Consider the following 26,933-nt stretch of genomic DNA (forward strand, 5'->3'; position numbering starts at 1 on the left):
AAGTGTGCTCCCGCAATTCCTGTTTATCGCCACAGGTGCCGCCAAAGAGAACGAAACTGAGATCTTCCAGATTACAACTTTAAGTCGTTGACTGAAGTTTAGTTTACAGAGACTAAAACAAAGATGTATCAAATTTGTCGGTTGGCAACAGAAATAATTTCAAAATGTGTTAAATTTAGCACAGATCGTCCAACATGTTCACTGTACAAACTTAAAAGGTGATAATACACTATGTCTGTGTTATGTGTTTACAGCAATGACGATGACGATGATGTATATGTAGATGGTTGACGCGTCTCCATCTGCTCCCATTGTAAGAAAGTGATGCCGAAATAGCCCCCGTGATAGGCGCTGCCATGTTGCCATGGTGATGTCATTTGGAGCTGGAGTCTGCGCAGTAGAGATCGGCATGTGGCGCCGCCGTAGCCACTTCCGCTAACCAAAACACACACTTAACTCACCAAAAAAAAAACACCGGCGTGTTTAACATCAGAACAGCTTCTTTGTGTTGGTCTGAGGTTAACGCTCACAGGTATGGAAACTTGAAATGTTTTGGCTTCACTTTTAGAGGGCTGCCATGTAGTCTGTCTTTTTATAGTCTATGGTTTACAGCGTGTTTCACTGCCCCCTAGTGGCCAAAAAGCCTCATTGTTTTATCCAAATGGCACTTTTCCACCTGCCAACAGAAACACAAAGACTGAAGACTAGATTAAATGACTCAATACATTTTTCGTGTAGCAAAATCACTTTTCAAGTCCTCCCTCTGACTCTCTGACTGTCTGACACCTACTGTAAACATTATAAACTTGTAACAGTACATGTATATACAATTCAGTGTATATATAATTCAGTTTTTACATATTCTGTGTATATAATTGACATATTTTCTTAACGTTTTCAGTATATAATTAATATATTTGACAGAGTTTTACTCTATATTTTCTATATTTCTTTATACTTCTAGTTTCTGAGAGGCTTATGATGCACCTGGTCCAAGAAGATTCCTAATAAACGTGTCTAAGAGAGCAGGAGAGTCCCATCCTCTACCTCACATGACCTCAGAGCAGAAGCAGACACATATCATGGATTCAGTTTCCAAACATCAGCATCAATTGAAACTTGTAAAAAAAGAAATGACAGCTGCCGGCAGTCAAAATAATTCTCTTTCAAATCAACTTCATCAGACACTTTATTCATGTCTTGGAGACAGTTGAAGCTCCTCTCCCCAGGCTTTGAATAATAATCAGCTTTGAGAAAAAAATACATAAATCCATTTCAATTAGTAAATAATCTGATGCAAACACATAAATAACACCAAGATAAGATATAAATTCTTCTCTCTCAGCAGCACGACCGAGGGACTCTGCTGATCGGGGAGTTCACTTCCTGTCATCTGGTGCTCGCTTTGTTTACACAAACATCATGCAGCATTAAACATCAATGCAGATTTAGTCTCCTTCCAGCCAGAGCGGCTTGGAGCAGCTCAAAGAGGCTGGTTCCAGGACTCTACATTTCATCTTTTACATCTTCAGGAAGACATCATATTGCACAATGAATAATCTCTCACTTGTAACAGCATCACATACGAACTGGGAAACACTGCTGACTCCACGCGTCTGAACGGACTGGCTGCACTCTCAAATACAGTACGGGATAAATATATGAGAGCAGGAACAGACTGATATAAAATATACATCATCACTTGTTTGTGGTGTTTTATATTCCGGCTTCGCTTCCAAAGACTTGTCGGCACAGAGGTTATCTTGATAGTCGGCATGATAGAGGATCAAGGACCCAAAGTCTGCTCTGTGATAATGCAGTCATATCTCAATGCACATCTTTCTATCAAAAACACATTTAATACCGTCATAATCTTCACTCCCTTGGCTGTCTTCATATTTCAGAGGTCGTCCCTTAAAGAACAAGCTACATAACGCCTTATAATAAGGCACCTCAGTCTTAAAGGATAAGTTCTGATTTACAAGCCCATAAAGAAAATTCAGGAGGAGTTCATGGTTCTTTTTAATTTTCCTCCTCCTCCTCCTTCAGTGTACACATGGCGAGGGAGGATTGATTAAAGATCTACCCCCAAAGAAAACTAAAAGAGAGCAACTTTGTGGTGTTTAACAGTGGTGCTTTAGCTAAATGCTTGTGTTAGCATGCTAACAATGTAACAAAGACAACGCCAACAAGCTAATGTTTAACAGGTTTAATCTCAGTAGCCTGTTAGCATGTTAACATATACACTACCAGTCAAAAGTTTGGACACACTTTCCCATTCACTTGTATCAGAAAATGTGTCCAAACTTTTGACTGGTAGTGTAGATGTATCACTAAACCTATAATAGAGCTAACGCTAATGGGAATGTCTTTTGTTTTGCAGGTATTGGATCATAATCCAGCTAAAGAGAGACAGGAAGTATTGGGAGAAGAGAGTGGGGGATGACATCCAGTAAATGGCCACAAGTGGGAGTTGAACCTACATTGAGGACCATGGCCTTTGAATATGGGGCACCTGCTCTACCCACTGAGCTAAACCAGCACCCCAAATAATCCAAGATTCTGAAGAGTTTAAAAATTTCGACCCGATGATCACACTAGATTATAAGTGGAAGGATTGCAAGTTATTAAAATGAATCTTGAAGCAATTACTAATGGTTGGACAAACCCAAATAGTTCTCAAGCTAATGTTTATAAAACTACACGTGTTAACCTGATGGTGGCGCTAGAGGAAAAATCCAACGATCACCAAAGTCAGCTGGATTTATCCTCTGGGCTTCATGGAAATCTGCACCAAATGTCATGTTAGTCCAACCAACAGTTATTTAGATATGTCAGTTTGTTTGGAAAGTTGTGGACCTACCAACATTAGCATCGCTAAAGCTGCTAGCATGTTAAAAGCTGCGAGCATGGCTCAACATGTGAACTTATCCTTTAAGACCCTTCCCTTTTTAATTTGGCATGTTTGACACTTTCACCTGAGGATCATCATCATCATCATCATCATCATCCTCCACAATAATAACTGATGTTGTTATTATGACTAACAACATCAGAAGCTACATAACCAACACTTCACTCTCTCTTTTGAATAAACCTAAAAAAATATGTTCATTTTACAGAAGATAAACACAGCAGTTTAAAACTGTACAGACAATATGCTTTCATAGCTGCGCTGTCGCCTGAAGCCCAAATCAGAGAGGATACAAAACATTAAAAATGTGTTTAAGGACTCAGTCTGGGCAACAGTGATGTTTGGAATTAAACAGCATTATGGCGTTTCCACCTTCTTTACTCTCTACAAACTCAGCGTGGATAATGACAGCACGAACGACGCTGTTCACGTCCTCTACAGCTGATTAACACTCGTTATTTCTTTATACATTGTCCAATGAGCTCCTTTATTCGCTTATTGGCAGTGTTGAGAGTCATTTTTTTAATTGGTCAGTCCATCAGCCCCAGGTTGGGTATCCATTCCACGGGGATGAAACATGAAGGCATCAAAAAGCACAGGAGGCCGAACACAAGCACAACCGAACTCAACTGCTGTGGTGAAACCTCATTCGTCAGGGTAGTAAAATGTCGAGGTGAAATTAAACTAGAAGGAAAATATCCTAAATTCATCAACGACTTTCCAGTAAGTAGTTTAACTCCAACTTGACAGTGCTCTGGTAAATGTACACAAGGCTGGTTGACAACAGCGTCTCTGCTGAGGGTTTTTCTATGTGGCTAAAGAAGAGGCAATCATTTCACTTCCAAACATGAGGGTTTACGTTGTGGGACGAGGGTGTAGAAAATAAAATGGTCAAAAAATAGAGGAACAGAAATGGAACATGCAGACACCGAAAGAGGTTTTTTCAGGAGGGCTTGTCTTTTGTTAGACAACGTGTGGGTGTGCTGTCTACTGACATCAACATTTCTGCTACATAATGATCATCTTTTGTCTCGTCAGCCTCCACACACACACTAATGCATGTTAGTCAGACAGGAAGCTGCTGGTTCCCACAAGGCGAGACAGAGTGAACGCTCCTCAGGCTTCATTATCTTCTGTGCATGAGAGATATTGTTTTATGGAGGTGCCGGCACAGTAGTGTGAATAATTGATGTCACATAAATATTCGGTTTCATTAGGGAGCTAAAAATGTAGTTTTCTCTTTTGGAAGTACAGTTCCTCAGACGGACTCTAGAGGGAGCTGTAAGTGTGTCTCTGACAAAATGACAAACTGCTCTCTATACGTCTGATCATGCAAAGTGACTGATGGCACTAATGAACAGAAAGACTTAGATGATGCATACATTATTATTGAATACACTTCACTTTACATGCCAGGATTCAGGTGAGGAACTACAGTATGTGCAGGCTGATTCTCCTGCACACCCCTGTCATTAACTCCCATGCTGGATGACATACATCAAACAGCTGCAGATATAAAGCCCCCCACTGTTTCCTCAGAACTAAACGTGTCAGAGTGTGTTCACCTCTCATTTAGCGGCCTGATCCTTGCTCTTTGACGTCTCCTTAATGATCAGCGCGCTTTTCATCTCGCGCTAGATAAGGTCGGGACTGATGGCACACACCCACGACACACCAGATACACGTACACACTAGCGGGGAATCTGGCTCGCTCTTACAGGGCCTGGGTTCGCCTTTGTTCCCAATGAGCTGCGACCACAGAGAATATTGTCTGGCTTGGTTGACTCCAGCTCAGCGGCTGCCAGAATCTGTGTGTGTGCAGGAACGCATGGCCACTCGCCACTGGGGCGTGTGTGTGAGTGCATCCACGGCCTTGCATAAGCATTCTCCCCCCTTGAACTTTTCCATGTGTCGGCGTGTTATAACTGCAAAATAAAAATGGATTTTATTGGAATGTGTGGAATAGACCGACACAAAATAGTCCGTAATTTTGAGATTGGGGAAATTCAAAATGATTTACAGATATAAGTGTGAAAAGCTTTGAGTGCTTTGCTGTGAAATACATAACTGAGATCAGGTGGAACCACTTGCTTTCAGGTCATTTTACACATCTAACAGATTCAGCTTTTTGGACTGCGTTTGTTTAACAAAATTATTTATTTAACTTAATTATTTTAGAGAGAGGACAGTGGATAGTCGCGAAGATGGGAGAACCTCGCTGATGGTCGCTTTCCTTTTTAGACTGTCTTTGGATTTTCACTTATTTTTGAAGTTGTATCTGTAGTCATCGACCTTTTTTTTGTTTGTTCAGCCATAGTAGATTACTGTTTACTCACAACACTTGCAGAGACCTGAAAAGCAGCCGCTTAGCTCCGCCTACCCTCTCTGGCGGACCAACCACTGCTGGCTGATGGAAAACGTGTCACTTACTGGGCGCCGCTTGTGATCGCGAATGTCGCCTCAGACGCCCAGCCTGTAATGCTGCAAAAGCAAAGGCTTTCATCAGTGGGCCATAGGCTCAATCACCATTGTGTTACCTCATTTGCCAATAGACAGTGACTTAACAGACATTTATTTACAAGAAGATCTTCGAGATTATACCTTTAATTAAAAGGTAAAAAAACAAAGATAAACTTTAACGCACTTTTTGCTGGACTGACACAGCAGTCGTTAAACAAACTCCCTGGCTCCCAGTAAAACAGCAAACTGATTTTAAAATACTTCTCATTGTTTTTAAATCTATGCACGGCTTAGCTCGTTCCTACATTGGTGACATGCTCACTGAATACAAACTGAACAGATCCTTAGACCATCAAGTAAAGGTCTCCTCATTACACTTACAATTAATTCTAAAGCTGCTTCTGGTGCCTTCAGTCATTATGGTCCTACTCTCTCTCTGGAATTCTCTACCAATTGAATCAAGGTCTACTAAACTATGTTTTCTTTTAAAAGTAGACATAAAACATTTTTTCTCAGGAGCCTTTAGTCAGGTTGGAAGTCAAGTCGTTGGGGAAGGTTTAGGCGTTTGTGTTTGCTTGATCGTGTCTCAGCTGTTTGCGGCCGGTTTGTGTGGGTGGGTCTCAGGTGGCGTGTGCCGTGTTTGCCGTTGTCTGTGCTTTTTGTATCTGTTTCCTGTTTTCTATTTTATATGCTTGTCTTGTATGACTTTCACCTACGTTTTTAATCTTAGGCACACTGAGTCTGCGCCTTTCGTATGAAATGTGCTGTGTAAAATAAACTTGAAGTCTGTTTGAATTCCAGATTGTACGAGAGATTGTAAAATGTGGAAAAGTGCAAGAGGGATAAACGAACAAATATACAATATGCATGTGTGTGCGTATCAGCTCGATACTTGAGCATGGTTGAATGCATGAGACATTTTTTCTTCATATAATTTCTGTTATACATTTACTGGATGTATTTTTCTAATGTTATCAGTTTTCTTGTTTTTCTTTGGTGCAACTCAAAATCTTTGTGAAATCAAATTGTGCTTTGATGCTTTGGCAAACTTCTTTTCCTGCCAATGAAGCCATTGAATGGAACTGAGTTGAATTGCGAGAGAGAGAGAGGGGGGTGCGTAGGAGCGTTGTGACCTACAGCTGTGATGTGGATCACCAGCATCCACTGCTGTGAATGAGAAGAATAAACAATCCAAGGTGCTCTCTGTTAGATGTTTGATACTGCAGCCAAATGCATGTGAACAGAGCATAGAACCGAGCGGTCCCACAGCGGGCCCAATTTGCCAGCATTCAGAACGGGTTGACCTCAACCACCTGACATGAATGCGATCATTCAGCCAGACCGGAGAACATTCTGTCTCCCTGGAGGCCTCCTTACAGATTTCAGAGCTGCTGCACAGATTTAAGACTGCCTCAGCAGAAAGACATAGTGACAGTGACCCTCCTGAGAACAATCAAGCATTGACGTCCAGTCTAATTAAGCCCGAGCCTGCTGGATCAGCAATGAGACAGAGAGGGTGTGACTCATGGAAACAGACGCGACAGAAACAAACATGAATGGAAAAATTGGAACAAAAGATGATTTTCTGCTGGAGAGTGAACGATATTCCCTCATGGACACTCTGGATGTTTGCGTGTACATGTCTCTGCTGCCTATGTGTGGGTTCTGTTGCGCTTGTGTTTGTTCTGTTGTGTATCCAGTGTGTTTGTGTAAGCCAGCTCCTGTTCTCCAGGCGGCAGAAAGAGTGTGAGGCTCTGGATCACCTCCTCGCCTTTTTCTCTCCTCTTGTGTTAGAACCTGGTGCTCTCATGTTTCAGCATGCGGATGTTGGTAAGAGTCCCGCTGCCCCTGTGGTGGTACCCGTAAGCCTGGCGCTGCCCCTCCAGTCACCGGGCGCTGCCCGCCGACGACATGGTGCTGCTGGGACTGGAGCTGCCCGAGCCCCGGTCTTCAAACACGCTGACCTCTAGCTGAGGAGAATGTCAAGGATCATTGTGATGGAGAGAGTGTTAAACAACAACGTTGAGAAAGTGCAACAAGTTTCACATTATTATTTTCATCTCAGAGTTTTCTACTGGAGAGATCCGTAAATAGCTTGAATATTTGCTTCTTCTCCTGCTGGTATCCTGTTGCTTTCTTGTTGGAAACTGCTTATTTCTCAACTCTGACTCATCTCTAAGGAGCTCCAATCACAAAAACATCTTGTTTTGGCTACGATAAAATCAAACACAATAATAGAAAAAGAGATGTAGCATCTGGAACAGCTCACGACGAGGAGAAGATATGTCTCAATGCGCCCAAAATAAACGCTTTGAGTCGACCATTGACGTCACAAAAAATAGTCTGGGACAGAAAGAATGGCAAAGTCATCGTGTCTGGAGAAGATGGACCACATGCCCAAGCATTATGGGCAGATTTCTGATACTGATTCAATATCAGGAATGTCCCAGATACTGCCTTTCTTATATTGTCTTTTGTGTTGAGAAGCACGCCAGTCTGTACGATGATCTAGCAAAAAATCAACTTCTTCGCTGCTCCCAAACATTAGCCTACGTAGTACGTTGAGCTGTGCTGCCACAGTGTATGTATTATGGCTGCAACTGGAAACTGCTGCTTTAGAGTGTAGAACTAGAGTGTCATGGTAGTTAAAGCTAACATGTCAATGTTGGCAATATTTTACACTAGAAAATCACAGCATTAACATGTTTATGTGTACAGTCTGCTAGGCTCCACCGCCAGTTTCAACACAAGCAATCTTATCGCCCTCTGCTGGACATATCAGCAATCAGACTTTCCACTGAGGAGAGAGCTGTGAGCCAATCTCTATTTCTGTCTTTCTGTAGGCAGGGACGTGGATTTCCGGGACGGCAAGTGTTCTGGTTTGTACTAGGCTTGTAGTCTGAGTAATATTGACCAATCACGTATCAGCAGGCTGCAGCGTATGCAGGACAAACAGTCCGTGTGAGAGCGGAATGTAATGTGCCGTAACGACATCCCGGCTCCCATCAGCGGCTATCTGACAAAGATTTACCTTCTTATTAATCTCTATAAACAGACATCTGCAGCAAGTTCAGATTACAATCTGTTCTAGATCTAAAAGCCGTTCAGAGTTCAAATTTCCTGACTTCCTCGAATGCATCAGAAATTATGGATCCGAACTCCGTTCAACAAACGAGCATTTTAAAAGTAGTTTTCTTCTCCTCTTGAGGACAGACCTGACAAAGCTTCATTTTGACTATTCTGCATCATGATGTTGAAATTTCAGCAAAGGCAAGACCCGTTAATTAAAGTCTATCACAAGAATCTTTTTCTGTGAACAATGCAGCACGCGGTCATTTATCGCTAACTGCCGGCTTCATGCCCGGCATGTTTACCGTTGTCTCCAGAGGCTTTATTGTCGTCAGATGATGGGATCCGAGATTGGCTGTGAGCAAAAGAGATGTGTTTTAGCTCAAAATCAACTCAATGTTATTTATTCCTAGATTTACTTATTTTTGTTCATTTTGAGTAATAACTGACTGTCAAACTAGATAGTACATTTGTTTCTGTGTCCCTCATTCTCTGTACGTATTTACAGTTGTTTTATGACAAAATATATCATGGTGGTTCAGGCTTAGAGATCATGCATCAATGAATAAAGAGATAGTAGTGAGACACATGCTGCTCCGCTGTGCTTCGGGAAAATGCAGCTAGTCTCAACAAACAGGGACCATATTGTAAAGGACTGTAATGACTAATAAGTGTTGGAAATAGGTCGGCCCTGTGACTTGGAGCCCGTTCTTTGAGCCAGCCGGGGCCAGGCCTGTGTGATGGTCTACTGGACACATCCACTCTCTCATTTCTTCATTTAGACTTCATGACTCACCAATCCGACTGACAAAGAGAGACACACTTTAGAAAATGTGGCAACTCACCTTTTAAAGGAACATATGACGAGTGAGGTGAAGGCAATTTGGAACAATTATGGTGGAACATCTTGTTGTGGGATAATAATACAGAACAAATCACTCGAGCTAAGACAACACGGTATCCGAAGTGCACACGCACCTTCAGCTGCTGATTCATCACATAACCTTGTTTTTTTCACCTTCTCTTTTCAAAGGACGTTTGACAAAGCATGCATGCTTTTTTCGGCCCTGCCCTGCTTCGGATTTACTCCAGGGACCCACAGTTGGCCATTGAACAGCTCCTCTGCAGCAGCTGGAGTTTACGTGCTGCCTTCAAGGACACCTTAATGGTGTTTTATGAGGAAGAGGAGGTATATCTCTGATTCATTTATCGCACACAGATGTTTCTAACAGTTCATGTGATTCTAACTGGTGAGTCTGATTTCCTGAAGCCCTAAACTACCATCACCTCCTATCAGTCTTCTCCTCAATATGTCTGAGCCTCTATCCATATAAGTTTGTTACACACTTGAACAGAGAGAGCAGCAGCAGATGAGCGAAGGATACAACCCTCATTCCTCGCTCTATGGGGTCTGTGAGCAGCAGACCTCTGGGAGCGTAGATCTTCTCGTTCTGCTCCTGGATGTAGCCGGATATCTTCTTCAGCACCTGGAATAAAACAGGAAGATGGAGACAGGTTAAAAACAAACAATTGGAGGTATTGCAGATTTAACTGTCAGCATTGGGGGTATGAAAAAAACTGAGGGGGGAATTCACTAAGAATGAATTGCGGCTGCTGATAGCACCATAAATAAATCCGCTATCTGCTCCGTCTCAAGGTCCAACTCACAAAGCAAATTGCACTGATGATATTCAAACGCAAACACGCAGATAAAGTTTGGCAGATCCGTGCAGTTTGCTCTTGTTTTGTGTCTGATTGTGGCGAGAAGCTGTCTGCACCTCCACTCCCTGCTGCGCTGAGCTGCGCTCTAAGGCATTAACTCACCTCCACGCTAACTGAGCTCAACTCAATGCAGAGATCGATGATGAGCAGGGAGAGGAGGGAGCAGCTCTTTAAACAGTTTATTGTAAAGTCCAGACTCGACAGGTGTTTACTAGTTTAACTGTCTGTAACGCAGCTTCATTTTTTTAAACGAGCGCGCAACAGCAGCTCGTCCATATAATAATCCCCGTCCTGCGTGACGGCTCGAGACCGTCTCTGAACATGTGGGAAAAGTGTGCCCATGTGCCAGGGTCGGTCCTCGCACAGCCCCGGACTGATTGGTGTCCTGATTATGATAATAATGACAAAATATTATCACAGAATGTTTTTATAGACAAATAAATGTTTTTTTATTTTTTATTTTTTAAGAGTACTTTTTTGGCCTTTGGCTTTTATTTATAGGACACCTGAAGATAGACAGGAAATGTTGGGAGTAGAGAGTTGGGGATGACATGCACCAAATGATCGGCAGACCGGGAGTCGAACCTGCAATCATTGCGACGAGAACTGTGGCCTCTATACATGGGGCACCTGCTCTACTGACTAAGCTAAACAGCACCCCAACAATTAAATGTTTTGAGCACACATTGAAATTTTTTTCATTTGCCCCAAATGTCTGCATAAGGACTCATTTAAATATGCACAAACGGCACCACAGTGCATTCAGACCTCTGCGTGTCTTTTTGTGTCATTTGCACAGATTTAGCAATTTATCTCAACAGCCGGTGAGCCGTTGCCGACATATTACTTGTCAAAATTCAGGTAAATGGAATATAAAAGAGAAGGAGGGTAAACACGGGCTGAACTTCCTCCTGGGTGGAAAAAATGAAAAATGGAAGAAATGAGTTTGCGGTCCGTCTGCGCACAGTTAGCATACATCACATGATACAGACTCTCTAGAGTCATTGCCCCTCTTTGTTTTTCCTGAACATTATAGTCTAAACTCAAACTAATTCCATTATGCTCTGAGTATGGGAGTTATTTTTATACACGGTTCCAAGCCACTCATGTCAAGCACGGCTGTATGAGTTGAATTACTAGATTTGACGAGCCGGAGCTTTTCTCTTTTTGAAGTTTTCCATTTGGAAATTCCTCATTCAGACTCTCTACGGTTGAATGTCATGCTTTGGTGAACTGTCCGGGCAATTTAGCAACACTCAAAGAATCTACGGGGACAGTTTATTTAGATTGTATTGCCGTTGAACTCATTTCTGCATGTGAGCATTGCATCAACTGTGCAACAACCAAAGAGCAGCAGTGGAGTGAAGCTGAGCACTGAGTTCAGACTATGCCTTCCCACACAGCTACACACACAGTTTGCCCCGGAGAGTCGAGTGGTGTTTATGAAAACTGAAGCGCAGTGATAAAGTCCCAGGTTGCAGCTCATAGCAACCAAATGACTGCTGACTGATGGCCGGTGATGCTAAATGGTCAGATGTGAGCTAAAGTGGCATCATTAGAGCAGCTTATTCAGCCGCAGCTATGCCTCTGTGGACACCAACAGTAAAGATGTGCCATGCCTCCACTAAACTCTGCCTAACCGTGTCAATCAGCTGAAGCATGCTCCGCTGGGGCTCGCGTACACGGAGACAGCTGTCAGCAGGAGGAGCAATCTTTAGTCTGTCTGTGCTAAGACAACAAACATTTGTATTACTACAATAAGAAAATTACAGTGTTAATGTACACATTCTCTGTCTCTTATACAGGGGTGGACAGTAACAAAGTATATTTACTTGAGTACTGTATATTATTTTTTGAGTATCTGTACTTCTTACATTTGAAAGACAAATATCGTACTTTTGACGTTTCTATGAATGTTCACCTTACTCGATACTTTTGCTCTGAAGTCAGCTGATGAATTTTCCTTTCTTTTCTAAAATCAGAAAGACACTAAACTGTGTTCGTGTAGTTCTGCGTGTGGTTTGTCTAAGTGGTGTTGCCGTACCTGTGCCTCGCATGTCTCCATGGTTGAACGCAGAGCAAACGTCAGATCAGGCAGCTCATTTAGCGGTGGTAATGATGGCTACAGCTGACATTTTCCCTGGTTCATCAGGTATTTTTGGTTGTTCCTATTATTGTTCCCTTTATTTTGCAGCTGCAAATCTGGAAATCTGTGGCATGTGAGTTTAAAAATGTAAATAATGTTTTCTAAATAACCTAACGTAGCAGAATTGAGTCCCATGCTTCTTGACTGCACTCGTGCTCAACATGTTTTCAGATTTTTTTAAAAAGTAGTTTAAATACTCAAGTATTTTTAAAAGCAAGTATTCCAGTACTTCAGTGATCATATGACTGTCTCTCTCTCTCTCTCTCTTTGGAGCCCCTTTGGAGACTCTCTCTCTCTCTCTCTCTTTGGACTCTCTGTCTTTGGAGACTCTCTGGACTCTCTCTCTCTCTCTTTGGAGTCTTTCTGTGTCTTTGGAGTCTTTATCTGTCTTTGAACTCTCTCTGTCTCTCTTTGGACTCTCTCTCTCTCTTTGGACTCTCTCTCTGTCTTTGGACTCTCTCTGTCTCTCTTTGGACTCTCTCTCTCTCTTTGGACTCTCTCTCTGTCTTTGGACTCTCTCTGTCTCTCTTTGGACTCTCTCTGTCTCTCTTTGGACTCTCTCTCTGTCTTTGGACTCTCTCTCCGTCTCTCTTTGGACTCTCTCTCTGTCTCTCTTTGGACTCTCTCTGTCTCTTTGGACTCTCTCTGTCTCTCTTTGGACTCTCTCTCTGTCTTTGAACTCTCTCTCTCTCTCTGGACTCTCTCTGTCTCTCTTTGGACTCTCTCTCTTTGGACTCTCTCTCTGTCTTTGGACTCTTTCTCTGTCTTTGGACTCTCTCTGTCTCTCTCTTTGGACTCTCTCTCTGTCTCTCTTTGGACTCTCTCTCTCTATTTGGACTCTCTCTCTCTCTTTGGACTCTCTCTGTCTCTCTTTTGACTCTCTCTCTTTGGACTCTCTCTCTGTCTTTGGACTCTCTCTCTCTCTTTGGACTCTCTCTCTGTCTTTGGACTCTTTGTCTCTCTCTTTGGACTCTCTCTGTCTCTCTTTGGACTCTCTCTCCGTCTCTCTTTGGACTCTCTCTCCGTCTCTCTTTGGACTCTCTCTGTCTCTTTGGACTCTCTCTGTCTCTCTTTGGACTCTCTCTCTGTCTTTGAACTCTCTCTCTCTCTCTGGACTCTCTCTGTCTCTCTTTGGACTCTCTCTGTCTCTTTGGACTCTCTCTGTCTCTCTTTGGACTCTCTCTGTCTTTGAACTCTCTCTCTCTCTCTGGACTCTCTCTCTGTCTCTCTTTGGACTCTCTCTCTTTGGACTCTCTCTCTGTCTTTGGACTCTTTCTCTGTCTTTGGACTCTCTCTGTCTCTCTCTTTGGACTCTGTCTCTGTCTCTCTTTGGACTCTCTCTCTCTCTTTGGACTCTCTCTGTCTCTCTTTTGACTCTCTCTCTTTGGACTCTCTCTCTCTGTCTCTCTCTGTGGACTCTCTCTCTGTCTCTCTTTGGACTCTCTCTCTCTCTTTGGACTCTCTCTCTCTCTTTGGACTCTCTCTCCCTCTTTGGACTCTCTCTCTCTCTTTGGACTCTCTCTCTGTCTTTGGAGCCTCTTTCTCTGTCTTTGAACTCTCTCTCTCTCTCTTTGGACTCTCTCTGTCTTTGGACTCTCTCTCTCTGTTTGGACTCTCTCTCTCTTTGGACTCTCTCTCTCTCTCTCTTTGGACTCTCTCTCTGTTTGGACTCTCTCTCCCTCTCTTTGGACTCTCTCTCCCTCTCTTTGGACTCTCTCTCTCTCTCTTTGGACTCTCTCTCTCTCTCTCTTTGGACTCTCTCTCTCTCTCTCTTTGGACTCTCTCTCTCTCTCTCTTTGGACTCTCTCTCTCTCTCTCTTTGGACTCTCTCTGTCTCTCTTTGGACTCTTCTTAGGGTTAGCATTAGTAAGATCGGGTAATGCAGTGACATTGCTAAAATGGAATCAAATTTGTCTACATTTTTACTATGATTAACACCAAAGAAAAAATGCACCTGAAAGTCTGGCTTACCTGCATGAGTTTCTGCCCACTTTTGTTTCTTTTACAATCACACTTATTTGTAGCGCTGTCGCCTCGTTATCAATAAACAAAAATGATAACTTTTTAATGTCTTTTCAACACGAAAGACCCACATTCTCTTCTTTGAGTTCACTAAAGGTCACTGCAACACTCTCGGCCTTCACGGAGTAAAACAATAGAGAGTGAGCAACACACTGAGCAGCGCTCCTCCGGGAGGTCAAAGGCCTGTTACAGCTGCAGGCACAGCTGCTCGTAGGGTGACCCCTGCTAGTGGAGACTAGAGCACAGAAGAACACTTCTTTCTGTCTCCCACTGGAAAAGGAAGAAGAGACTTTTGGAGGAGAATGTCTGGATAATGTTACAAACAAGAAAAAGTTCCTCAGTGCAAAGCTATTTAAGAAGCCATCAAAAGGCGGCGGTTTGCTGCATTACACCGCTTCAGATCAGTCAGATCTAAGTCAAGTAAGCAGAACACAATCAGTATTTGGCTTGGAACAAAGGCAGTGTTTGGTTCTCTTTGATGGAGTTTTTAACAAAAGACATTGTGTAAAGGAATTTTTGCAAATATCTCAGAGAGGAAGCAGAGCCACGCAGAGCAGAGCCCTGACTAATGGGGTTATAGTTGTGCAGGGAAAAGGCCAATCGTTTCACCGCTCGCGAGCTCACAGGGCAGCTCGATCCTCTTCAGCGTAACAATATGACAGTCAAGTACACAAGCTGCGCCTCTGTTGTGCTGGCATGTGTGTGTGTGCAAGACCTGCTGGGGAAAAGCTTTATGAGTGTGTGTGTGTACATCGCAGAGGAAGCAAAGGTGTCACAGTCTGTTTCACATGCATGTCACAAGCAAGAGTGAAAGTTTTCAGGTCAGAAAGTGCAACATAAAGGAAATAATATGTGTAAGCATGTCTGAGTGAGGCCCACATGTGCAGCCACATTCTTCTGAATAAAAGAAGAAGAAAATAGGACATGGAGGGCACATGCACTGCGTGAGGGGAGCTTTACGAATGCTTGTGCGCACATGTATCTGTTCTGACATGCTGGGAGCAATCAGTGTCCTTTGATAGGCTGAGATATAAGCATCAAGAGCGGCAACAAATCTGCACACAGGCCCATGCTCACTGGTGTGTGGAAACAGCATCGACTTGGGTGGGTATATTTGATCATCGTCAGTCATAATGTCATTCAGCCAAGATGTGAGTAAGTTAAACAAGTAAATAAACAGCTCTCCTGTGGGGCTGATAGCATCTGTAAGTCTCAATGGAGCAGCACCCAGCTGACAGGGAGATGAAAGCAGCCTCAGACCGGGACATTTCTGCTCGGCTTCAACACAGCAATAAGTCCCTTTGTGCTTCTTGGTCAAGCTCCCGCTACCTCTGTGCTGCTTTGATAAAGAACTGTTTGCAAAACGCAACAAGACCGGAGAGGTGAACGTTGTGGGTGACGGAGCTCAGAAAAGAGAGGCATGCTGGGACTTCACGCCGTGCTAGCTTTGTCTAAAACACCAGCAGGTACCCGTGTAGTCACAAGGGACATAATGAAACTCAGTGTGTTTTCTCCCGTGTTATGTTTATATGTGTGTTTCATCTCACAAAGAAACAAGCAGCAACACGGCCTTTCTGAACACGGGCATCTTGGTTGCGCTTAAGGCAAATGCCATGTAACAGTTGGCGTGCCATGCCTTGCCCACTGGCACACAGGTGAGGAGAACAGCTGCGAGACAGGATCAGATCATATCTGCGGTTTCTTGGCTCTGCTGCCCCGTGTGTTGTGACCTCACAGCGCGATCGTGCACTGAAAAAAATATGACTGAAACCCTTTGTGTGTTAGCTTTCAGAAATATGGAGGAATATGGCAGGACGCTCTTCGGGATGAGCGGTGGAGTTTCAGAGTTTCAGCTGCAGATAAACAATGGCTGAGCTGAATATAAAATGCCTGTGGGCTTGAATTGTTGTTTGTCTTTATGTGTTTGCTGTGTGGAAGCCTCCAGCCCAGTGTGAGCTCGGAGTGACTGCATAGCTCCCAGAAACCCTCCACAAGACACAAAGTAAAGTAGATATTTATTATTTTTCTTTCCCTGAAGGCTCCAAGAGGTTCACTCTGTGATCCATATACAGATCCATGTATGTGAAAAATGCTGAACAATGTTCTATGAGAATAATGTAATCATTGAATTCTTGAATTGAAAGTGCTTTTACACGACATGTCACATTCACCCTTTCACACACACATTCACACACTGAGTGAATGCAGAGGCAGAAGTGCCAGTCGGTGTCAATCAGTCGTCACATTCACACACCGCTGGTTACATTTTTATACTGCACCTTATATTGCACCACATCGTATACCTTATACCTCAAAGCATACTGTCTTATCTAATCCTGCTAAAATGTTGCATACCATGTCACTTTATCCTGTAACTGTCACTTACTCCTACTTGTATAACAGCTATATATAACTCTGTTACACATACACACTTACTTACAATGACTCTGTACTATTAAACAGTGTGACAGTGAGGCAGCACACACAATACCAGGCCCTGAAACTAAAGCTGTTACATGGAATTGAGGAAGCACTAATTTATTTCTTACTCTTCTGATTTTACAAAGTCTGACAAAGTTGCCGACAGGCAGTGCACAGGGCATAAAGAAGCAGATTAAAAAAATGGTGCGGACCGAGTGGAGTTTGGTAGCTCATTCCACCACCTGAGGACTACAGAGGAGAAGAGTCTAGCGAGTGACTTAGGGCCCTGTTGTGATGGGAGCACCAGGCACCTTTCATTGGCAGAGCGTAGTGGGCGGGAGGGAGTGTAGACCTGGAGGAGGGCAGTCAGGTAGGCAGGAGCTGTTCTTGTTGCTGTTTTGTAAGCGAGCAACAGGGTTTTAAATGTGATGCGAGCAGGAGCCGGTGGAGGGATATGAGCAGCAGAGTGACGTGGTTTTTTTTGGGTTGGTAGAAGACCAGTCGCGCTGGTGTTTGAATGTGCATGAAGGCCCGCCAGCAGAGAGTTGTTTTCTTACAGTGACATGTCTCCCATGAAACACCTATGAGCATGGAGCCTGGGAGCAGGAGGATATACATAGCTAGCCTGGATATACCCAACGTTAAAAATATGTCTCCTAACACCTCTTTTTATCTTTGTGTGTTTAATCCATAAACAAACAGTTATGTAAGCATGTCAATTTATTGTTATGCTGTATTTCCGTAAAGCGTTGATAAGTAGGACAGAGCCAGGCTAGCTGTTTATGCTAAGCTGGATCTATCTCCCTATAAAATGCATAAAAATGAGAGCATAAAATTCTCAACGTGCCATCTTTGCATATGTAAACCATCTATGTATAGGTGCATCAATATATGGATATTGTGCGTGCTAACATGTATGTGTGCACATGTTGATTACCTTCTCATAGCGCGTCTCCATGCACAGGAAGATGATATAAGCCGTTGCACACGCCAGACATCCCTCCAGGTACGACTGACCGCCAATTTTTTCGGCCTCCACATAGTAAGAGTTCAGGGTCTTCACCGTCTCCTCGAGCAAGGTTCGCTCAATCTACTTACAGACACAAACACACATGCAGGTAGAGATATGGAGGAATGCATGCGCACACACACACACACACTGTAAGGACTGTGAGAGTGGAAAATTCTGGCAGAAGTGTGGGAGCAAGCTGTTCAGCTATAAACCAGGCTGCCAAACATACCAGCTGCATTCTGCTCAGGCTGAAGTATTGCTAGTTTGTCAAACAATTCAGAAACACACCTTTCCTGCAGAATATAAAGAAAGATGAGACTAAGATATGAATTAAGACAGACGCGTGGCTGCGTGTGTCGTGGTTTTAGAGTCTGTCAGGAACTTTTACAGTGAAGTGATGCAGGTTTAAAAAACTGTTTTCTACTGGTCTCTTTACACTGGCTCCCTCTGTGTTTGTGTGCGTGCTGCTTCCTTGCTCTGTGTGTGGTCTGTCTGCTTCAGATGCTAATTGCTAAACAAATCTAAAATAAAAAATACCCTACAAAACACCTCCACAGATGCTGAGACAGCGAGGGAAAAAGAGCAAATTTGCACCTCAAATAAAAAAAGCACATTCTCTCCCGGCGCCCAGATTAAGTGTGAAAATAAAAGTATTTGGGTTTCTTTGCTGGTTGTCTTTCTTGTGAGAACAAACAGAAAATATATTATGGTTTTAACAGAGTAGTGACACTCGTTTAGTTATTCTGCTGAGTAAGAACTGCAGGGTGTTAGAGGTCACGCTGCTAAAGTTAGTCTGTGGATGCAAACTGCAGTTTCATCTCACTTTGTCATTATGTGCCATGTTTCAATTCTGTGTGAGTGTGTGCATTTTCTTTCACAAGCCAATATCCATCATATACTCTGCCCTCTAGGTTACACAGCTATAGTGATCTTATTAAGCTATATTGCACCATCACTCTGTGTTAGAGTGTGAGTGCTGTTTCAGGTGATTTGAGATTGTGCCAACATATTACACGTCCTTGGATGTGTACATGTGACAGTGTGTGTTTGTGTTTGTGCTCACCCTGTTGTCGAGCTCCGAGGGGAACTTGCTCTGGAAGCGGCAGACGGTTCCTTCACTGTAGTCTCTCTGTATGAACACCTTCGTTACCAGCGATGCATTGTGCCTCAGCTCCTGAAGATTGTGGAACTAAGGACACAAAAAGGAGAAAGTTCATAAATACATAAGTTATACTCATGTTGGTATAAAGTGTTACGGGGAATCTACACAGGCAACGTTTTATGCGTCAAGTCTATTTTCCCCCGCTGCTGCTCGTCTGTAAAGCTTAGAAAGCCATTGACTGCTACAATACACGGTCACAAACAAGGAATCCATATTTGTTTTTTGTTTAAGAATTTTTGGGGGGGCTTTTTTTTATGCCTTTATTTTAGAGAGAGAGAGGACAGTGGATAGTTGTGGAATGGGGTAAGAGAGAGTGGGGATGACACGGGGCAAAGGGCTGAGGTCAGGAGTTGAACCCGGGGCTGCCGCATTGAGGACTGTAGCCTCTGTATGTGGTCGCCGATTTAACTGCTGAGCTAAACCGGCACCCAAGGAATGCATGTTAAACAATGTGATCTCTTTATTTTGGCCAGTTTGAAAGAGCAATGAATATATATTTCCTCAACATCTGGGTATATAACTCCTATCATTTCATTCTCATTTGACTTCTACATCCAACATTATGCACTATTAAGAAATTAGTCTACAAGTCGGTTGCAAAGTTTACTTCTTCTACTGTTTCAGGCAGACTGCACACTTTTTGGCTGCCACCCCTATTTATGGCCAAGAATCACAACTACCATTGGCTCACTTTGAGACTCAATGTTGTAGTTGCAGCCGGTGTAAATTGCAAAATAGATGCTACCGTGACGCTTATGTGTCGGGCACATTTGTCTGACGCTACAGAGTCGGTGTAGATTCACAGTTATATTGTAGCTCCAGACCTGATACAGAGAATTCAGAATCCGGTCGGACCAAAAACCGTCTCACTGATTGTTCCTGACATTTTCTGTTTTCGCAACAGATTCTGCTGATTTACTGTCCTGTCAATCTTAAGGTTAGGCCGACCCAGTTACCAAAACATCATAGCTCAAAGCCTGCTTCTCCAAGTCAGTATCAAGTTTAAAAAGTTCTGGTTGTATTATTGCAGGACAAGACTGAAGCCACAGACCTTCACAGTGGAGGGATGGTACCATGTTTAAACGTCAACAGCAGAGAAGTCCTACTTAGCACTCCTACTGGATTCCTCCCGCACCAAGAGGGCCGACTGCAGTAATAGCGAACACTTTAAAAGACTCCTCTTCACAGCACTTTGGTGCTGAATGGTGTGTTTTACACCCAAACAGGCATCCCCCCGAGGAGCACACAGCAGCAAGCAAGTGGGCCAGTGTAACTTGTCCCCTGCTGATTTAAATTACTCCCCTCAAGAGGACGGCAATTAGAGATGGAGTGGGAGCGTGGAGGGAGATTAAGACGTGAACAAAAAGAGGGAGAGGTAGAAAAAGAAGCCTTTTAAAAAACTGTATATGTTGCCTTTTAAATTCATTCTCCATGGATATCACAGCCAAGGTGGAGCTGCAGCAGTGGTTCTGTTTATGAGGTTACCTGAATGTATGAGCCTGCGAGAGTCATTTCCATGTGAGCAGTCATAGCACAGTGCCATCCTTTCATCTCTATATAGGGTATATCACGCACAACCAGGAATAGCATCCAAGCTGCTATTTTCGTCAGCTAAAGCCAGAATCATCTCGCAGGTACTCGATCTTTCTGTCTGCCAGAGCTTTTTATATCCCTCTTTTCGCCTTCTCCGTCTCTCTAACACCCCCCACCACCACCACCACCTCCTCTCTCTGTGCTATCTTCAGGCCATCATGATGAACAACAAGTCACTCTATTTATAGAAGCAATTATCAGCACATGATCAAGCATCTAATCCAAGTTAGGATCAGATGGCCGAGAGTCAGGTTCATTAAGATTACGTCTATGAGAATGTGTGTGCGTGTGTATAGATGCAGGTATCTGATGCAGCAGGGGGAAGCCTCCATTAAAAGTGGAGGTCCAAAGTTTTGCTGCCGGGTGTAACGCTCGTGTGTCTGGTTTTATAGATTTTCATGCTTTTAGGTTTGTTAAAAAAGGGAAGAAGGGAAAACGGACAAAAAGAAAGAGACGGAAAGTAAAGATGGAAAGAAAAGGACATTAAGAGCACAGACATGAGAAAATATGGAAGCAATCTAGCGAGGAAAGAGGCTAATTAATTAGATTAAGACATGAGGAAAGGTAGAGGGCAAGTAGGAAAGAATGATTTAAAAAGGGAAAGAAAGAAGGAGTCCAGCAGAAAAAAAAGAAAGCTGACGTTTGAGTCGTCAGGGGTTCTGGGAGTCCGGTCCAGAGGCGTCATGTAAGCCAGTGGGACTTCACTGTGTAATCTCGTCCGTTGTTGACCTCCTGACCTCTGCCTTACATCTCTGCGCTACACGCAGCTCACAGCGTGTAGCTGGCAGCTAAACTAAGCAGGCAGGAGTCATGTGTCTCCTGAGGCCACCAATCAAACACTGAGTCCATTTATTCGTCCAAAAGCAGGATCTCAGATTCCCATGATTTTAATGAATTGTCAACTTTTATGTTATTGGGATGTTGTGATTTAAGTTTAAAACGTACATGCGACACAACAGGTCCCATTCTGACCAACACCAGAGGGCAGACACATTTTTCCAGCATGTGAAAAATGGCTCTAAATTGACCGAACTAGAGGCTTCATGTTTTACTGGTTTAACCTCTCTGTGTGTTGCAGCACCTTTAGACGGGACAACAACAACCTTTGTGTCAGCTTATTTTATGCGACATTGTGGATCCTGGTCACAATCTGTGTCAGACAGTACAATATCTATTCAAGACATTTTCATTAGTATGTTATGTGTTCTGATTCCTAGTGCTTTGATTATAATCAGAGAAAGGGGCTGCACAGTGTGGTTAGTTAGGAGTTTGCATGTTCACCCACAGTCTAAAGACACGCTCGTTAGGTTCATCGTAGGTGTAAATGTCAGCGTGAAAGGTTGTCTGTGTCTATGTGTCAGCCCTGTGATTGACAGGCGATCAGTCCAATGACAGCTGGGACAGGCTCCAGCCCCCCGTGACCCTGAACAGGATAAGCGGTATAGATAATGGATGGACGAGGCAGACAATGTGCTGTGATTGGCCCTCTGAGCTGCTCTTATGTTTTTAAAATGCAGCTAGGCCAAAGTTTTTCTTTTATTCTTTTGGTCTGCTTTATTTTCTTGAAATTCATTGAGAAACTGTGCTTATAAAATGTTGCCCGAGCCAGCGTATTCTTCTTGATTTCATGCCGTATTCTGAGTGGTTCCAGCAGCAACAAGGACCACCATTTCAATGTCTTTCATGAATGTCAACTTTCAAAATACAAGGCCATTAAACTACCGCAATTACACCTACAAACACATAAACACACAGCACAGAAACATTTCCATATGAACTAGGGCTGGTTTTAACACCCTGTTCAATGTTCCTGTCTTTGCCAGAGAGCAGACAGCACTCTCTTGTTGTACTTCCTTCCAATCAGATAAATTCTTCTCTGCAGCTTCATATCAATCAGTCACTCTTCAGCAACCCTTCCATACAAACTCTCCCTGAAGAACCTTCCAGCTTGTATCCCCTTACAAGTCAATTACAGCCGCCCAAGTCCTCTAACACTCTTGTGTTTGATACTGGAGTCTTCATGAGATATTTCCTCAGCCACACGTTGTTGATGTTCCCGGCAGAGTGGCCTCGTCTGTGTCCACGTTAGCCGTAAAGATAAATGTTTTCTGTTGGCAGAGTGCTGATGTTTACTTTCCTGTGTGGGAGACCGGGGTTCAGATCCAGTCTATCTATTAGTGCGTCTAAATATAGCACACGAGCAGACAGCAATGTTAAAGTGTCACACGGATCACATAGGACTCTATTAACAAGCCCTGCATGGTGTTGCACTGTCTGACTTTCCTCCGCCCACACATCTGTTGCTTGTGGTTGAGTTTGCATATGTTTGCACATTGATTAACACAGAGATGGAAGAGAGTGAGAATGAGTTACAGAGGGAGGACTTATTTATATAAACATATGGCAGCAAGCGAACAACATTAAAACAAATACACATACAGTGCCTTGCTTAAGCCTTGAACACCCTCTGCACGTCTCTGCATTTTACAACCTGGAATGCAAAATAATTATCACTAACTTAGACTTTTTTTTCTCCATTTGATGAACAAACAAGAGCAGTCCAGGAAGCAGACATCTGTTAGAAGCACAAGGCTCTTTGTTGCACCTGATCTGAGTCAGGTGTCACAGCAGAGCATTCAAAGCTGTTCATAGTTGCATGTAATATCCCCCCTTCTTAAAAGTCCTGGATTATTTAGCTTCCATCACATACATCCACAGTAACATCCATTCATTGTCCACACCGCTTATCGTGTTCAGGGTCGCAGGGGAGGGGGGTTGGCTTGGAGCCATCATTGGGCAAGAGGCGGGGTACACCCTGGACTGATCGCAAGTCAATCATAGGTCATCTTTGTTCAAGATCCAAGTAAGTCTCATTTCATTTGGTCCAAGTCTCAAGCAAGTCTCGAGTCATTTTGTCTTGGGCAAGTCACTTTTTTTCCACCCAAGATCCAGCACTCTTACCTGTAGTATCCGGTCTTTATAAAGAGAAAAGACAAGGTGTTAGTAGCTCGTCTAATAATATTATTGGCCAATTTATATAACCTGTTCAAAAAGTGTGACAGTGAATTGTATTTGTATTATCTTGGCACAGACGCAGCCATGATGATGGTCTGCTCTGAGACCGCGTTGAGTAGTAACGAGTACGACTGATGAGGCTTCTCTTTGGGGAAAAACATCAGGCAGCTGGGGGTTTTGATGTTGTGTGTTGCCATAGCGAGGAGTTTGACTGACAGCCAGCCATCCACTAATGACAATCACATACCGGGGAGTTTTTTGAGTCGCCCAATCATGAGTCCCAGTTTGTGCTGCGTACATACTTGGTAGTGAGAACGTTTGAATTATATCATTTAATATTTAACAGCTAACATTCAGACTTATGAACACACTCAAGTCATCCGAGTCATCATGCCTCAAGTCGAGTCTCAAGTCATTAACTTGCAAGTCCAAGTCGAGTCTCAAGTCATTTATTTTTTTGTCAAGTCAAGTCGCAAGTCATCAAAACAATGACTCGAGTCTCAAGTCCACATCACTGATCACAGGGCTGACACACAGAGACATTCACACCTACGGGCAATTTTAGATTCACCAATGAACCTAACGAGTCTTTGGACTGTGGTAGGAAGCTGGAGTACCAGGAGGGAACCTACACATGCATCGGGAGAACATGCAAACTCCACAGGGAGAGGCCCCCATCATCCGAACAGGGATTCTGTGAGTTGACAGCGCTAACCACTGCACCACCGTGCAGCCCCCCATCCAATCCATTTAAATTTGTAACATTACAAAATATGGAAAAGTTCAAATGGGGTGTATGTATATGTATACAAGGCCCTGTAAACCTAACAATATGAATGATTGTGATTCTAGCTTCATAGTAGATTTTCATGAGGTACTCTCCTGGGGAACTTCTACCGGCTGAACACACCAATAAGATGTTGACAACCAACTTTGCTACATCAGTTTAAATCAGAAGTTATAGATGACATATAATGCATCACAGACCTGTTGCTAAAATCAAAAATATCTTCTCTGTCACTTCCTCCTCTCGTACCCTCCCCCTACAGTTATTTCCTCCAGCTTGGATCTGTAGGTCTGTGTGACTCTCATTGCCCTGACATGTTTCCTGCTTTAGTCACTCCGGCTCAGGGAACACATAGCGACAGCATGGGTGAGTGCTGCCAGTGGGCAGACGCTGCAAAGGGCACACACACAATTACAGCACGCACAGTAAATGCAGTCAGAGTTAGACGTTTTATTCTCCTCTCTTTCCTCGCTGTCAGCTCTCTCTTTTCAACTCTTCGTAATATAACTGGTATTCTGCCATTGGGAGCAGAGTTTGTCATGTTTACTGCCAAGCCGGGCTCGCTAGAGGTCCATAAATCATTGAGATTTAGACAGTGTTGACTAAATAGTCAAATTTCCTGACATCAAGATGGAAGATTAGTAACTGTGGGACCAACATTGGAAGAGGAAATTTCCTTTGAACAAAGGTGGAGGGTTGTTTAAGTAGGGCTGAGCGTGTGCCAACCTTTGAGACGATTACTGTGCTTCCACACATTATTCATCAACAGTGTCATATGGAGCCAGGGCTCGCCTTAAGACGGAGAGGAGGATCTGGCAGGAGTGGACTCAGTGGATCCAGAGAGCGTCCACGCTGCACAAACAGTCTGCAGTGTGAGCTGATTGTTACTTAATGTGGTCATTTGCTGACTTGGCATACAATAGATGTCACAGAATGAGTTCTAGTATTAAAGGAGACGGGGAGAGAGTGAAGGAGGGAGCGACAGATGGATAAAAGCATGACAGGAAGCAAAATGCGCTGCTCATCTCAAACTACAATCACTGATGGTTACAAACTGCAGCAGCCTGTTCACATTAAATATGCCATGGATAATTGATGGGCCTTGGACATAAAATCTGTCCTGCATCCACACACTCTACGTTTGTGTGCATGCATGTGTGTGTGTGTGTGCATGCGAGTGTGTGTAATTGATGGGGCTTGGACAGGGATACTGGCAGCCCACCAGAGGAAAATCATGGAAACTCTGCCAATGTCTTGCAGGCTCAGAAAAAAAAAAAAAAAAAAAACACCCTCACAAATCCTGCCTGACTCACTGTCCACTGCACCTTTACCTGCAGCACCATTATGCTAGAATTACAACTTCACTAACACACAAATGAGATACTTTCAGGTGTATTCAGCACCCTTATACACATGAATGCACACACATTCTGTGCAAGCGTAATTTGCATGCACGAGTGTCCCAAAGTTGCAGTAAAGTTAATCGCTGTCTCCTCTGATGAGATCATTATTATGATAACTGAGGCAGCTACGGCTAAAGCATAATGGTGACTTCGCCAAGGACACAAAGAGGGGGGTGAGGGAGACGTGCTGCCGGCCTGAGAGCCACCAGGTATTACTGAGGCTAAAAATACATCAGAAAACACTGATGATGCTGTTGGAGTAACAAGTTGTATTATATGAGACTGCCTCAACAATATCATTTCTGCCTAGTGTTGTGTGGAGCTGCTCGTCATGCCAAGTTAATTTATCACAGGTATTAAGAGACCCAAGAGAGTTTAGTGTAGGTAATGGCAAATTAAAATGCAAGGACTAAGCCTTGTTAAGCTCATTTAAAAGTAAGACAGAGGAGGAGAGGGACTGTCCCTGTCCATGGTGCTGACTGCTCCATCATCATCTCCACCACTCTCATCTGTCTCCTGAGCTTTGAGCAGTCTGGATGTGCTCTGCCTAATGATGTCGGTTTCTCTTTCTCGTGAATAAAACTAAATACGCTTACAAGAAGAAGGAAAACAAATGTCAGTTTCCTATGTGGAGGTATCTGCCTGCAATTTCAAGGCTCATAAACAGTGTTGGAAGTAAGTGCTGCCTCTGAATTATAAGTATTTCCTGGCTTAGGGTAACGTTCAATGTTTCACTGCTACTCGACTTAAATTTCACAATAAGACAGGTCCACTGTTTTGATTGAATTAAAGCATTCACCGTTCAGCCAAACCACGATTAGCTACAGATACCGGATCCGCAACAAGGAAGACATTGAGTTTACAAGACTGCATTTCTCAGGCTGCAGTTCTTAAAAAAAAAAAACAGGTGCAGAGTCATGTTTCGGTTCTTGTTGATAAAACACTAACAGACAAAAAGCAGCGAAAGACGCACATATGTCTTACCTCTGTCGCCATGTTGCAGGGAGAAGGTCCAGGCTCTGTCCCGTGCTGAAATCGACAACCGTTTGCTCTTGCTGTGTGGGACAACGCGACTACACGGCTTGGCAGGAAGACTGGAGGCACGAGCGAGCATGGACGTGCTTGCGCGTGTGCTTGCTTGCTTGCGCGCGCCTGTGAATGTTATCGCCGGACAGCGAGGAGGGATACGTTAATTATGTAAGATTTT

The 26,933-nt window shown here is 43.5% G+C and overlaps 1 protein-coding gene across 1 annotated transcript; it reads right to left on the minus strand.

The window, feature by feature from the left end:
• Positions 1 to 7,162: 7,162 nt before the first annotated feature.
• LOC138588868 (golgin subfamily A member 7B-like) lies at positions 7,163 to 26,722 on the minus strand. The gene is made up of 5 exons (XM_069659114.1): positions 26,711 to 26,722; positions 18,830 to 18,955; positions 17,692 to 17,844; positions 9,829 to 9,930; positions 7,163 to 7,344 (listed from the first exon to the last, which is right to left on the minus strand). Exons 1-5 carry the CDS (start codon positions 26,720 to 26,722, stop codon positions 7,261 to 7,263), a joined length of 477 nt encoding a protein of 158 aa, XP_069515215.1. The 3' UTR covers positions 7,163 to 7,260.
• Between the last annotated feature and the right edge of the window lie 211 nt (positions 26,723 to 26,933).

This window comes from Semicossyphus pulcher, unplaced genomic scaffold, assembly GCF_022749685.1.
Source record: "Semicossyphus pulcher isolate SPU_LCO1_2020_fin unplaced genomic scaffold, fSemPul1.0.p SCAF_12, whole genome shotgun sequence".
Lineage (NCBI taxonomy): Eukaryota > Metazoa > Chordata > Actinopteri > Labriformes > Labridae > Semicossyphus > Semicossyphus pulcher.